The sequence below is a fragment of the Zonotrichia leucophrys genome, chromosome 8, assembly GCF_028769735.1.
Source record: "Zonotrichia leucophrys gambelii isolate GWCS_2022_RI chromosome 8, RI_Zleu_2.0, whole genome shotgun sequence".
Lineage (NCBI taxonomy): Eukaryota > Metazoa > Chordata > Aves > Passeriformes > Passerellidae > Zonotrichia > Zonotrichia leucophrys.
The window spans coordinates 28,509,038-28,524,285 of NC_088178.1; the positions used below are offsets into that span (position 1 = coordinate 28,509,038).

Consider the following 15,248-nt stretch of genomic DNA (forward strand, 5'->3'; position numbering starts at 1 on the left):
TTTTCTTCTGGACTCTGGGACTGTTGTGACATCTAGGGGGGCTCTGCAGTGAGTTTAGCACTGTCTGACTCCATGGCCTTGGCATTAATATGGAAACGTGCTTGGCAGCTAATTAGTGCTTCATTAATATTTGACATCAGGGCCTTTGGCTGCCTTTTCCCTTTGGAAAACAAACCTTTCCCAGGCAGTGTCATGCCTCAGCAGCACAGGGACACAAGCTGCAGAAACCTGGTACAATGTCTGATCCCCACTTGTTTGGTCATTGCTATTCCTTCAGTAACTCCCTATATTTTTAGAAAGACTAAACCAAGAGGAAAGATTTTTGGGGGTGATGGGGTTAGGAAGAATTCAAAATAAACCAGAAAGATTTCTTACATGAAATAGTTAAAAAAGAAAATGGTTCATTTGAAACCACACAAAACCAGAGCCACTTAAGGACTGTGAAGTGGATTGAAGAATGTCTATACATTGGTTTGGGGTTTTTTTTGGTTTTTTTTTTTAATTTTACAACCAGTTCTTCAAGACTCGCAGCTCAAAATCCCTGTGTCAGATGCCAGAGAAACAATTCAGAATTGGCTTTTTTGAAGGAATCCCTATCAAAGCTGGGCCTGATCATCTCCCTGTTTCTGCTCTTTTTCCATACTCCAGGTACTCCAGTAAGTCTGATCCCAATCATACTGGCACAAAATATTCCCCAGCAATCAATATGAGATCTAAAATACTTTCACAGTATTTAATTGTGAATGGGAAGGTCACCTGGATATTACCAACCCCTGAGCACACAAAAAATCCAATATATGAGGTAAAAAATTCATTTTTTAAACACTTTTTTCTACGGATGCTTCATATCATACGTGCATATGTACATCAACAACACAATAAAAATTCCAGGGGAAGAATTTCTAAACATACAAGAATTTGGCAAAAACCTGAAAACCCTCCAAAGCACATTGTGCAATGTTTGATTTTGATTTCTTGGATTGCTATGAATGAGTCCAGAAAGAGAAATACCTTTGACTCACACTGAAATACTACCCAAAAATCTCCTTGTTTTCATGCAGAGACCCAGTGCAGAACTGGGCATTTATTTCAGAGCACTTGCAGCCTTTCTTTATGCAGTGTGAATCTTAAACAGCAAAAAGAATGCTAAGGTGAGAAATGCAAGCGAGGTATTATTTATCTCACCCACCTCTGCAAAGCAGCTCTTAAAAAATAAGTTTTATATGGTGTAAATTACTGCACAAACCTTAACACAGCAGAATCACATCCAGGCAATCTCTGGACCTAATTCCCTCTTTCTCACTTAATCTGGGCTCGATGACAAGTAAATCCACTGCAGCACAATGAGTTACATCAGAAAACGGCCTGAGATGAAAATCAAGTTGTGTGAATCATCTGGGAATATTTTGCCCTTCCACAGCTCATCAAGGAGCTTCACAACCTGAACATCCAGTGCTCTCAAACATGGAAAAATCCTTTCCCACTCCTGAGGCAATAAAGGGAACCAAACAACACAAACAAGGAGCAATTTAAGCCCTTACCCAGATTATGACCCAAAATTAACCTATTAGAAAGAGTTGTGTGAAAAACACCGTGTCATCAATAACATTTTACACCAGAAGGCCTGGCAGATGGAAAAGTTCAGAACCAGTTTAATCAGCAACGTGCCCGTCTCTCAATTTTATCTTCCCAGGTGCCAACCTACATTCAGGAGGGGTTACACTCGTTCAAACACACACAGCTTAATGATCAACCCATGCTCTGCCTCTCCTAAAATGAAGAGGAGTATAAATAGATCAAGCTCTGCAACCCAGAGCAGCCACAGAGCACGAGCTGTCACTGGGAAAAGCCTCTGCATCCTGAGCAAAGAGAGCCAGGAGCAGGAATGATGAAGATCATTGCAGTTTTACTGTTCCTGGCCCCGCTGGCTCTCCCAGCTGCAGCTGACAAGGAATTTTTCTCCGTGGGTTCCGCCGCATCTCCCGAAACGAAATCGCGATTTGCGATGTTGGACGACGTCCGAATCTTGGCCAACGGGCTCCTCCAGCTGGGCCATGGCCTCAAAGACTTTGTCCACAAGACCAAGGGGCAGATCAATGACATCTTTCAGAAGCTCTACATCTTTGACAGGTCCTTTTACGAGCTCTCCCTGCAAACCAGCGAAATCAAGGAGGAAGAGGAACAGCTCCGGCAAACCACGGCCAGGCTGCAGATCAACAACGAGGAGATAAAGAACCTCTCACAGGAGATGAACCTCAAGATTGAAGACCTCATCCAAAACAAAATCCAGCTGCAGGAGCAAGTGTGGGGACTGGAGGACAAGGTCACCAAACTGGCCATTTTCCAGCCTTCGGTGCAAGAGACAAAAGAAATTTCTTCACTCAAAGTAAGTGACTTGTGAAAGGCCCTGACACACTGAGCCAAAATACACTGCAATGCCATCACCAGAAATTGTGCAATAGAAGCTCATGCTTCCCCTTGCTCCTCACTGCAGTACTAGTCTGATTTTTTGAGGAAGAAATCACTGTAATAACCTTAAAAAAATCACTGCCTTACTCTGACACAGCGTTAATTTTGCAGTAAAATTCCCCAGAGAAATCAGTGAAAAACTGTGAAATTATAAAGCTCTGTATTATTTTCAATATTGATTTGCAAATCGATTTTAAGGAATTTTGTCATCATAATGATAAAAAAGTTTTGCAATTGGGAAAATCATGAGATTCCCAAGCCCATGGGTTTGTACATCACCAGCTCATCCCAAATCCCTGCAGTGGGAACTGCCTGCCCAGTGCAGAAACAGGGAGCTTAAACATTTAAGAGAGGGGCATTTATAGCACCTGTAGGACCTCCAGAACCAAAGAACCCTACAGGTATTAATAAAATTAATATGTTAATCATGCAAGCAGTTAGATGCATGAAAGGTTTTCTATAGAAAAGGAAATATTAACTGTATTTTGCAGGAGTATAAAAAGGCCAAGCAATTTCTATGAGAAAATAATGGATGTTTGTGTCAAAGCAAAAAGATGAACCTGATCTCTCAAATACCACCTGATACCCTTAATGCTGGGATTTTTTCCCTTTTTTAATCTAGTTTGAATCAAGAGCTGAATCCACAGAACATAATTGTTCTGGATGTGAAATGGGAAGGAAAAGAGCAATTAAAAAAGGAGTCTAGAAAGCTGCCAGTAGTTTGTCTTCATAAAATGGGTGCTCACTCCAGAAGCAAAACATTTTTGTCATTTTAGAGGCAAAGCATGCAAACCTCTGGAGCTGGACTTTGATGATCCCTGTGGGTCCCTTCCAGCTAGGGATATTCTAGGATTCTCTGGAAAGGGAAGGGAACATTCAGTGGTTTGTGCCTCTCAAAACTGGCCCAAGGACAGGAGTTACAGAGGCAGCACCACTGCTGAAGGTCTGCTGCTGCTCCTAACCCTCCTCCATCCTCCCCTCCCTGCCCTCAGGCCTTTGTGGAGCAGCAGGACAACGACATCAAGCAGCTCCTGAGGATCGTGGAGGACCAGCACGAGCAGCTGGACAGGCAGCACAACCAGATCATGGAGCTGGAGGACAAGGTACAGGAGCCAGCCTGCTTCTCCTTCCATCTCTCTGCCACTGAGGGAGCTGAGGTCCCACCCTGGGGTCAGGCACCCCTTGTTGAGTTTGGGGTGCAGAGGAAGGTGGGATCATTCTGAGGTACCTGCTCTGGGCAGGAGCTGTGGCCAACAACAGCTGTGAGACTTTGTCTCTCAACACCAGGCTGCTGCATTTCTGACTGCTCATTTGGGGTTTTTTCCTCTTATTATTTACCACATTATTGCTCTTCCATTGGTCTGGAAGTCTCATTGCTCTCTACCTCTTTCTTAATTTCCAAAATCCACTCCCAGAGTGGAAGTCCAACATGTATCACTGTAATACAGTACAACCAGCATGATCAGGTTTAATTTATTCTGAGAGGAAAATGCATTTCAGCCTGAGGAACTGTGGGTTCTGTCCTCCTCAGCAGTTGGCATTATTTGTCTAAGTGATGTCACCTGAGGAAATAAGCTAATCTGTTTGCCCATTAATTATTATTATAAATAAGTTAAATCTGTTTGCCCATTAAGGTGCACCACAAGAGAAGGGGTCATTTCCTCCCTCCATGAATCCCATCCTGCCAGAGCAGTGGCACAGCTGGCATTCCCACACCTAAAATCCACCAGCATGGAGCTGCAGTTATTTTTATGTGGTAAATTGGGCATTCCACAGGGTTACACTCTCAAGAAAAATTATTCTCTGCATGACATTGTCTTGATCCATGCACCTCATCATTCCAGAGCCTTGGGAAGTTAACAGTGTAATTGTGGCTCTTCCAGCTAAACCACATCGAGCTCCTGGAGCTGCTGGAGAATTCCTTCCTGGAGGAGCAGCAGGAGGCAGAGCCCATCCCCTCTGCTGTGCACAGGCCCACGGCTGGGACATACAGAGCTGATGGTGAGAGCCCATCTGAGACTGACTGCAGCAGGTGCTGATTCCCACCGCCCCTGGGACAGCCCTGGGTTGGTTTGTAGGAGCCAGAGACTAAAAGGAGAAGATTTTTAAGTGATACACTGGGCTGTGGGAAGGAATTAGATTTCCTTCTTTGGAAAAAATGTCATTATCTATTTAGGCCCACTCCAGCTGTACTTGTCTCTGGGGTGACACACAGGGACAATGTCCAAGAATGCAGTAACAGGATCCATTCCCCTCTTGTAAACATGCTGTGGCCATGCTTTTACCCATGTCTCTCTTGTGGAGCCTGAACAGAGAACTCATTTACTCCACACTGGCTAATTACAAGATTTAGGAGTCCTTTCTTTGAAGATGAAAGGCACTGATGAAGTGTAGCAGTGAGCATGGCATTTACTAGGAGCTTTACAAGGGGTAGGGAAGCCCATTTGCCAGAGTCTAGTCTTAGGCCTTAGAAACTTTCCAAAATCCTCCAAACTGAAGCCCTGCCTAACTTAAAAAACCCAGCCTATGCACACCTTGGCAGCTGCACTACTATGCCCAAAAGAGTCTGTCCATTCCATGACATTTATTGTAAAATGAAATTCACAGTATGACCATTCCCATTTTTTTGTTTATCTCTCAGCTCAGCACATCCCAAGCAGGATTTCTAACAGGCTGTTTGCTCCCCAGGTGCTGCTGCTGACTGCACTGCCCTCTACCACACTGGGGTGCAGACCAGTGGGGTCTACACTATTCAGCCCAATGGCTCAGAAGCTTTCAATGTCTACTGTGAAACAAAATTTGGTAAGAGCTGTGCCAGCAACAGTCTAATTTTCACACAAGTATCTTCCTCTAAGCCAAATAACTTTGTCTCCTCCCAAAGTACACAAAAACTTATGATTCATGTATCTTCTTGACTTCTCTTCGTGGCCTGTCTGCTCTAAGTTAGGTTTCCCATATCCTGAAATCTCCTTATCACTGCTCCCTTCTTTACTCCCCTCTTGTTTATACTGAGGAAATAACATTCAATCATGTGATATAAATTAAGGATATCCAAATCCCAAGCCCCTTTAGCTGTAGGCAATGAAAATTGTCATTATAAAAGCCACTGTAGGGCAACCATGAATACATTTCTCAAAGAAAAGCAAACAGCAAACAATTTGCTTTTACAGAAGTAAAATTTTGTTCATTAACAGGCTGAGCTTTAGATTGAGCTGAGCCAAACTGAACCCAGAGAAGTGAGTCCTGGGACGGGATTCCTGTGCCATTGGGTGGCTCAGCAGCCAGGAACCTTCCTAAAGGAACCCAAATTTGTTCCTTTTGCCGTGCACAGCTTGGCCAGTTCCCTCGTTCCCTGGCTGCTCTGCACCCCCAGAGCTGCTCTGTGCCTGCCCCCATCCCCTCCATGCCCTCAGAGAGCTGGGGAGGGCATGAGGGGCACTCACGTGTTTGGGTGAGCACACGCAGCTCCCAGGGCTGCCCTCAGCACAAAGCTGCTCTGCTGCGTTTGCTGCAGCAGCTGCACCGAGGGTGTCATGACCTGGCTCAGGGAAGATCCTGCATGGACACAGCCCCAGCACTCGGCCACTATCAGCACTCTGACCCTCTGAGCCAGTGTCTGGGGCTCTTATCTCTTCTTTATCAGTTTCTCTGTCTCTCAGCCCTCATAAACAAGTGAAACCCAGTTGAGGCAGCCTGACAGAATAATTCTGTGAGAGGAGGCACCCCGGGTGTGGCCAAGGACACCTGAAGGGCCCTGGGCTCTCTCCTGCTGGGCTCATTTGAATTCCCTTCATCAAGACCTCAATTAACTCGTTCTGTCTCAAAATGGGAGCACCCCAGAGCACACTCAGGGACAGGGAATGAGGCCAAGGCCCAGCTGTGACTTATTTCCCTTTTCACAGGCACATCCTGGACTGTAATCCAGAAGAGAGTGGACGGATCGCTGGACTTCAACCAAACTTGGGATGCCTACACAAATGGTTTTGGTGACCTCAATGGTAAATATTCCTCTCTTTTTTTGTGTATCAATTGATTTGAGAAGCTGAATCTTCTTATGGAAAGGAAAGCAGACTAAACCTGCAAATAGCAGCTGACAGATTTATTGGAAATAGCAGGAAGTGCTTACTAGAACACATAGCTTGTGAAATTCTCAAAGACATCCCTTCAAATGTGTGTTTAGAAACTGAATCGAGGCCAGAATGCTTTAAACACCATTTCACCAAGATTTTACTACTTATAAAAGCACATCCCAAAGCATTTCAAATACACACAAAGGCAGACCCTCATGAAGCTGCTGTCACTACTTTCTCTGAGCCTTGCTGTTACCCTTAAAACCACATCAATTTTTGCAGCCTCAGGAGAGCCCAAGGCTGTGTGTGCTCCCCTGAGCAAACACCTCAGGCTTCTCCAGAGTGGCCAATCCCCTCCATGGCTGGATAGGGTGAGGAAACACCCACGTCCCCCTGTTAATCATCAACTCCAAAGAATTTGTAGCACCAAGTGCTGCCCGACAGCCTCCTCATCCAGAATCTTCTCCGTGTTCTTCTTGTCCAAAATGAGTGAGCTCTTGTTTGGGAAATAGTCTGACTTTCTAAGCATAGCACAGATCTAAACCTCACCCAGGTGAGCAGCAATATTGACTTATTTCCATTTCTTTTATAATAAAGAGCTGCTGGATCTGAACCTTCCCCTCAGCTCTGGGATAGAAGTTCCCAGCTGTAAAGTTTATCTGATCCCTCTGGATGCTTTAGTGGCTCCTTGATTCCAATTCCCAAATACTGCACCAAAAAGCAGCCAAATGTTTTCAGTGTTGGATTTTACAGAGAATTTCACTGCTCTCAGCTATGTCCTATTCAGTGCTCTTCTGAGGAGATAAAATAAACCAGGTTACAGCTCCTAACCTGGAAATTAGGGAGTATTTTCTTCAAGCATCTTGTGCTCTATGGCTTTAAATGCCAGCTGTGTGCATGGCACTCACATTCAGCCCCACTTTGTACATGTGGCAATTACCTGTGCTGATTAGAAGCTACTTAATGAATATAATATATGGAACCAATTAAACTAATGATCAGAAATTCCAGCAAAAGAAAAATTCCCTTTCTACAGGAACCCAGTTTGGTTCTGCAGCTCTTTCCTCCCAAAATGCAACAATTGCCATTAGGTTTTATGTATGTCACTGGTTTCATTTGTCACACATTCCAATTACACACCTCTTAAATGTCTCCAGCTCCCTCTCAGAGTTCCACACGAGGTGGGAAACTTAAAAGGGGGAAGCTCCAGTTCATTTAGAACTCCTGCTTTTATTGATCATCAGTGTGCAATTAAGCAGAGGTAAACAAAAAGAATGTAGCAGCAGACCTCTGCAAAGATCAACGGTCCCCAAGACTCAAATCACTGATTTAATTAAAGCAATTAATAAAGCCTTTTAAATACTGTATCTTCACACACACCACCTATAACCATCTCTTCCCTCCAACTTTGCAGAGGAATTCTGGCTGGGCCTGAAGAAGATCTACTCCATCACCCAGCAGGGGAATTACCTGCTGCGCATCGAGCTGCAGGACTGGAGGGGGAACAGGAGGCACATCGAGTACAGCTTCAGCCTGGGGGGCCCCAGCACCAACTTCACCCTGCAGCTGGCCAGGATGTCGGGCAGCATTCCCAACGCGCTGCCCGAGCACGCCCGGCTCCGCTTCTCCCTCGGGAACACGGCCGGGGGCTCCGGCTGCCCCCAGAGCCACCCAGGTACAGCCCAGGGCATGGGAGCTCTCTGCTCTGCTGGGAAGGGGGCCTAAAGCTCATCCTGGGGGCTCAGCCTGCAGAAAAGGAGACTCAGGGGTGTCCCCATCACTCTCGCAGCTCCTGAAAGGGGCCTGTGCTCAGCTGGGGCTGGGCTCTGACACAACCAGAGCACACAGCCTCGAGCAGTGCCAAGGGAAAGTTACACTGGATATCAGGAAATAATTTCTCACTGAAATAGTGAGAAAGTTCTGGAATGGCTGCCTGGGGAGGTGGTGCAGTGCCCATCCCTGGGGGTGTTTAACACAGCCTGGATGTGGCACTGGGGGCCAGGGTTGAGTTGGGGTGCTGGGGCTGGGTTGGACTCAATGATCTTAAAGGTCTCTTCCAACCCAGTGATTCTGGGAATTCTGTGAAACCCTGATGCCTTCCACTATCCCAGGGTGCTCCAAGCCCCATCCAGCCTGGCCTTGGACACTTCCAGGGATGGGGAATCCACATTCTATACAAATAACCTCTGCCAGACCCTCACCACCCTCACAGGGAAGAACTTCTTCCCAATCTAATTTCTTCCCAATATCCCATCTCATCCTGCCCTCCTGTGCAAACGACCAACACCAGAAACAGAACAGACAGCCCAGGATGAAATAACCCCAGGATGAGGCTACAAACTCTGAAGCAAAGGGCTGTTCCTCCTCTGATGCCTGGTCTGGTGTGACAGCCCCAGGTTGGGTTGTTTGATCCCTTTTTGCAAAAAACTTAAAGACAAACTGACTTCTAACTCCATTTAGGCTACAATCCTAAAGCTAATAATGAGTGAGTTTCCATTCAAAGGCAGATTTTAGCTGCTTGTCATATCCATATAATATAATCACTCCCAAAAGAGCAAGAGAGGCAAGGCTGAGGCCATTTCTCTTTGGAGATAATTTGGTTAAAGGGTTCTTAATTAAGAACCCTTAAACCCTTTGTAAATCACTGATTTACAAAGCTTTTATGTTTGCCAGTTTATAGCAGAAAGCAAACAACTACAGAAGCAATTAGATGATTGAACCACAGGAGACAAAATTGTCCTCCAGCCACCTGCTTCATGCAACAAACACTTTGTACATCATCCTAGGCATTCCTGAAAATTGTAGATGCCTCAAAGAATGCCAAGAGGGGCACCTTGTGTCCAGGGAAAGGCCTCTCAGGACAGGGACATTGAGGGGCTGGAGCATGGCCAGGGAAGGGAATGGGGCTGAGGAAGGGTCTGGAGCAGCTGAGGGAGCTGGAAGGGGCTGCAGAATCCCTGAGGGAGCTGGAAGGGGCTGCAGAATCCCTGAGGGAGCCGGGCAGGGGCTGCAGAATCCCTGAGGAGCTGGGCAGGGCCTGCAGAATCCCTGAGGAGCTGGGCAGGGGCTGCAGAATCCCTGAGGGAGCTGGGCAGGGGCTCACCTGGAGCAAAGGAGGCTCAGGGGCCCTTTGGCTCTGCACAGCTCCTGCCAGGAGGGGTTTGGGATCTGCCCCAGGGAACAGGGACAGGAGGAGAGGGAACAGACTCAAGTTACACCAGAGGATCTTCAGATTGGATATATGGGAAAATTTCTTCATGGAAAGGGTTGTCCAGCCTTTGGTGGTGGAGTCCCCATCCCTGGAAGGATTTAAAATCCAGGCAGGTGTGGCATTTGGTGACATGGCTCAGTGGTGGCCTTGGCAGGGCTGGGGAATGGCTGCACTCAGTGACTTTGCAGGACTTTCCCAACCCAAACAATTCAGTGATTTGGGAATCCTGGGTAGATGCCAGCTGAGCTGGAATTTAGGGTCTAAAGCAGATTTCTGTTGCAAAGAGGAGCTGTTTACTCTGCCCAGAATGACATGCCCACGTTTCTCCTCAGGAGGCTGGTGGCACAGTGAGTGTGAGGAAACCAACCTGAACGGGAACTACGTCACACCACGGTCCAGGGGCAGGCTGGACAGGGGAAAAGGTCTCTACTGGAAGCCTAAGAAAGGAAGATACTACCTGCTCAAGTCAACCAAAATAATGATCCACCCAACAGACTTAAAAAGCTTTGACTGAGTGCTCAACCTGCTGCATTTGAACTCAGAACAAACACAATGAACTTCACCACACCAAAGGACTTGATGCCGTGTTTACCAACAGATGCCAAGTCCCAATCCATGCCCTGCATGGAATTCCTCTAAAACATAAACCTGAGGCATCTGAGATGGTCTTACAAAATGTCTGGTGAGTATTGTCATTCCCTCAAGCCCCAATGTCAACGTGCTGCAACTTTTTGTGGAGCTTTTCCTTCCCCACAGTGAAATTCTAATGCCCAGGAGCCAACCTGTCACACATTGGATAATATTGTTTGGGGGAATGGGTTTTCAGGCTGTGCATTCCTTTCTGGGTTGTGTAGTAGGGAAAACAAAAAGTGTTTTCTGGGATTAAAGGGCTGGCAAAACCCTACTGAAAACATTTAGGGAAAGAAAAAAAAAGAAATTTTGTTTCTTGAAGTAACTAATTGAATGTTTGGTTCATGTTTTTGTTGTGGAATGTTTCAAGAGCAAATGAAAGATGGGTAATTGCTCCTTTTAGGGCTCTGGGTATTTCCAGGAGTAGCTGAGGCCAATCCATGCTCTCTGGAGCTGGTGTGTCACACACAGGGGGTCAGGGCAGCCCTGCTTCCCTGGATCCCACAGATCCCACAGGGAACTGCACAGCTGGGGCTGCCCACTGCAAGTGAGGAGCCAAGCTCACTGAAAGGAGGACGAGATCTGCTCTCCTCACCTGAAATGAATCCGAGCCAAGCCCTGTGACCTTTCAGTCCAACCAGCTAAGGAATTAAACACACAAGCAAGTGAGCACACACCAAAACACCTTCCACTTAGGGAACAGCTGCTCCAACGGGGTCAGGGGTGCCAGCCCACAAACCCAGCAGGCACAAGCCATGGCACAGGGCTGCTCCAGCCCCTGGGACACTCACAGGCTGAGCTTCAGCTGCAGAACACAGAGTGCCAGCCTTGGGCTGGCCCTGCAAGTGCTGACTGACAAAGCCCAGTCCTGCAGCTCCCCTGAGTCATATTGACTTGTTTATCTTCCCCAGCCCTTGTACAGTGTGGGCTTTTTATCTCAGCACAGGAAATGGTTTTGGTTGTCATTTATCAGAGTGAAACCTCGTGAACAGAATGTGTTAATTACAGAAATTCTACAATAAAAATCCTTTTCCTTCTCATGGGTTTGTAACAGGGATGAGACCATGTACTGTTGCTTATTTGTACTGGTTTACTGTAATGTTAAATTTCCTATCCAAGAAATAAATAGACTAATAAATAAATGGCTGAGACTTTTCAAAATACAGGATATGGAACTCATCTAAACCCTTTGATTTGTAAAAACCTGGTTTGTATCTAAATTTAAATGAAGGATTTGCTAAGTTGGTGAAATCACTCAGCTGATGAAGATAATTCCACCCAGCCATGTAATGTCCTCAAAGATACTGTTAAAAAGCTTTAAATTAATAATGGTACATAATGAAAAGAAATCTGGCTCCAGCCTGGATTTTGTTATAGAAAGATTATTGTTTCCCAAAATATTTAGAGAAATTTCCTATTTTTCGGGGCTTCAGAGGATTTTTTTGTCAAGTATTGTAAACAAAGAAATTGCTTGGCAACCAAAATGGAAATATGAACAAAGGGATTATGCATTTTCTCTATTTCTATCCTTCACTTTAAAGAAAAAAGAAGTCACTGAAAGTAACATAAATTAATAAAGCCAGTAGGAGAATGGTGACTTTAAAAAAAAAAACCAAAACCTACATAAAACTGGAAAAAATTTAACCAAATAGAGAAACCTGTGTTCTTATTCACAGCCAAGTTTTGCAAACCTGTTTGTCCCTCCCCAGCTGAGCCTTCTCCCTGTGTCAGCCTGAACCCTTCCCATGCCTCTGGCACAGCTCCTCTGCCCATCCACCAGATTTTGCAACAAGCCTGCTGATAAGGGAGGAATTTCTACACTTGCCAGTGTCAGGCCCTGGAAAGTGAAATGGATTTCAAAACTCTGACCTGTATGTGGTGTTTGGGACGTAGACATCCCTGGCAGGGAACTCCAGGATTTCTCGTGTAGGTCTGACTCTGCTGTCTGGGTAAAGCTTGACCTGCAGCAGCTCTGGGGTTAGGCAGTAGTGGGGGTTCTCTGGAGCTGGAGAGATGTCTATCTTCAACTGAGCTGCAAGAAGAAAGGGGTTTTATTCATTCAGAAATAGAAATTAATTTTTAAAAGCATAATTGCGCTTTGTTTCTTCGGGTTAATATCCTATATATTCATTCATTGACATCCTATATATGAATTTAATGAATCAACAAATGATAAATTACAGCTGAAGTGGATTTGTTAACAAGTGTCAGTGGATCCAGCTGATATCTAAGGCCACTGGGGACCAGATAATAAAAACCGACAGAAAATATGCACTTTAACAAGGCATAGATTTTTTTTCGTAAGAAAACTGGGGAAATGCAGTCCAGATAAAGCTCCTGGGAGGCCCAGCTATTGTTACACACAAAACTCCATCAGAGGAAAGGCTGAAAAACCCTGAGATTGGTCAGGCTACAAACCAGAGGTGAATTAGGTGAACTGATCACAACACTCAAGTGCTTGGAAGGTTGTGGTCACATGCCCCAGTCACATTAATTTGCAGCATGATAATTTTGCAAAGTTTTGTTAAAACCTAACCTGGCTGCAAGGCAAACTGAGAGCTGGGGAGATGATCCAAGGAAGAGGCAGGATTGCTGTCCCTGGAGAGCTTTAAGAGCAGGTTAAGTTAAGTAAATATTGTCAGGATAGCACAGGTCAGGGACCAGCTCCACTGAGGTGTGCCAGGGCTCCTATTCCCCCTTCTCAAACAGAGGTGGAGCCTGTTCCTGTTACCCAGGAGAGAGATCTCCTTTGGGATAGAGTGGGAAACAGAGATTCCTGTGTTTGGGGTTTGGGGTTTGCATCCCCCATCACAGACAGCACCCTGAGTGTGCCAGTGACCAACCTGCCCATCCCACCTTCCGTGCTCCTGCTGCCCAGGGACTGCTCTCAAGGATTTCCAGGATTGCCTGGAGGAGGAACTAACCAAACACCTCAACTTCTGAGCCCAGGAGGGCTGGCTCTGTGGGAACTGGAAACCAGAAACTTCCACAGACACTGAAGGGTTTGATTTACACAGAATCACTGGGTTGGAAGAGACCTCCAAGATCATGGAGTCCAACCCAGCCCCACAAACCAAACCCTGGCCCCCAGTGCCACATCCAGGCTTTGTTAAACACCCCCAGGGATGGGGACTGCACCACCTCCCTGGCAGCCATTCCAGAACTTCATCTTTTTTCCACCCTTTCTGGAAAAAGCTTTTTCCTGCTGTCCAGCCTGTATTTCCCTGGACACAGCTTGAGACTGTGTCCTTGCAGCCTTGCAAGAAGCTTGGATTGATGTGAAGATACAACACATAGACATTAAATGGAAAATTCATGGACTTATGTTTCTATAGTTGTAAGTAAGAATATGCCTTAAGTAAGAAACTGTAATGATAAGGTGGTGAAGGGTTTAAAATGCAGGGGTGTGGTTGTACAGAGTAAGCAGAGTTTAGAAGTTATAACAGAAGCATTTGTGTGTACAGATAGTAGCCTTTGGGTAAAAGCAGAGGTAAGTACTTCAGTGCAGTAGAAGTAAGTAAAGCTGATAGGTTAGAAAAGCAAAATACACCCTGTGGCAACTGTCCATTGGGTTAGAAAGTTATTTATTGCCTTGTAACAAAGAACTTGTGACTACTTTGAGCTATGGCCAACAGCTTGCTCCTTTGAAGTCTCACAGCTGTGAGCCTGATGTCTATCTGGGCAGTGAATGGTTCTCAGCCCCACGGTGGCCCCGTTCCCTCACCAGAAGCAGAGCCAGTGGCAGCTGGGTACCTGTGATGGGCCTGAGCCTGCGCAGCACCGACGAGGGGCGTCTCATGTCAGCCAGGAACTTGTACAGGTCCTCGTCGCTCAGGCGATCGCCCTCCTGCTCAGGGGCAAGACTGGGTCACCCAAACACCCTCCAGGGCTGCCAGAGTCAGCAAAGCCTCCCACCCCACACCACCCCACAGGCTCTTCCCTCTGACACCCAACCGTGCCCTCCCAGAACAAGGTGCTGCCATTAACGTGTTCAATTACACTTCATTTCTCCATCCTCTCCCCTTCCTTCATCCCTTATTCATCACCCTGACAGCTGCAGGAACTTTTAATTGAAAGCCTTTTCTCTCCCCATCAATATTATCTTTTTCCAAACTGGAAATGGCTGCTAAGAGATTTTCCAAAAATACCCATTTTTTAGCAAGTGTAATGGTTTGAAAAAGTATCTGTCACTCAGGTGTGATGCTCATTCCTTCTCCTCTGCCCTCCTTTGGGATGAGCCCACAACAGCCTTGTTTTTCAGGAAAAGTAGGAAATGCAAGGAGTCTGTTGTCAGTCTTCCTCATGCCCCTTCTAATAGCTCACAGTTTTGCTAATTTTGGAAATATTACAGAAAATGGGACTCTGCCACCCAAAAGCAGAAGATACCTGATTTTAAAGCTAAGGAATCACAACATTAAGGAAAAAAAAGAAGCTAATGGAAGGAGAAAAACACTGGGTAGTGTTCAATGAATTATACTGAACAGGAGAAAAGGAAGATAATAAAGAATCTGAAATTTAAAATCTTAAATTAATGTTTGGCAGTTTTTAAAGAACAAATTAAATAAAATGAGCTGTTTCAAAGTAAAAATAACCTCAACAAAGTAAATAAATACATCCTTTTGTAAATCATTACTAACTTGGTGACCAGTATTTCCTTAACTAGGTGTGACATTGAGCAAATCTTAGAAAATTTTCAGCTCATTACTTTTTGCTAAGCTTAACTAAAAATTTGTTCCCTTTATTCATGTTTTCCACTGCTCAGGAAAATCCCAAGCTTTGGCTAAGGGGAGCTGCCACTCAGCAAAGCAGCACCAGAAGCAGAATGCTTTGTTCTCCTCAGGGATCCCTGGATGTGTTCAGGGAACTGA

General features: G+C 45.6%; 2 protein-coding genes across 18 annotated transcripts in view; one reads left to right on the plus strand and one right to left on the minus strand.

Moving 5' to 3' along the window:
• DOCK7 (dedicator of cytokinesis 7) overlaps positions 1–15,248 on the minus strand; it is a 97,080-nt gene that overhangs the window by 47,227 nt on the left and 34,605 nt on the right. For all 17 annotated transcript variants that reach the window (XM_064719636.1, XM_064719635.1, XM_064719629.1 and 14 more), the window contains exons 13-14: positions 14,134–14,227; positions 12,250–12,412 (exon numbers count right to left, since the gene is read on the minus strand). In XM_064719636.1, the coding sequence (XP_064575706.1) occupies positions 12,250–12,412; positions 14,134–14,227 (257 nt within the window). The remainder of the gene's footprint in view (positions 1–12,249; positions 12,413–14,133; positions 14,228–15,248) is intronic.
• Positions 1,805–11,516, plus strand: ANGPTL3 (angiopoietin like 3). The gene is made up of 7 exons (XM_064719931.1): positions 1,805–2,386; positions 3,462–3,572; positions 4,353–4,470; positions 5,158–5,271; positions 6,372–6,467; positions 7,954–8,214; positions 10,083–11,516. Exons 1-7 carry the CDS (start codon positions 1,886–1,888, stop codon positions 10,262–10,264), a joined length of 1,383 nt encoding a protein of 460 aa, XP_064576001.1. The 5' UTR covers positions 1,805–1,885; the 3' UTR covers positions 10,265–11,516.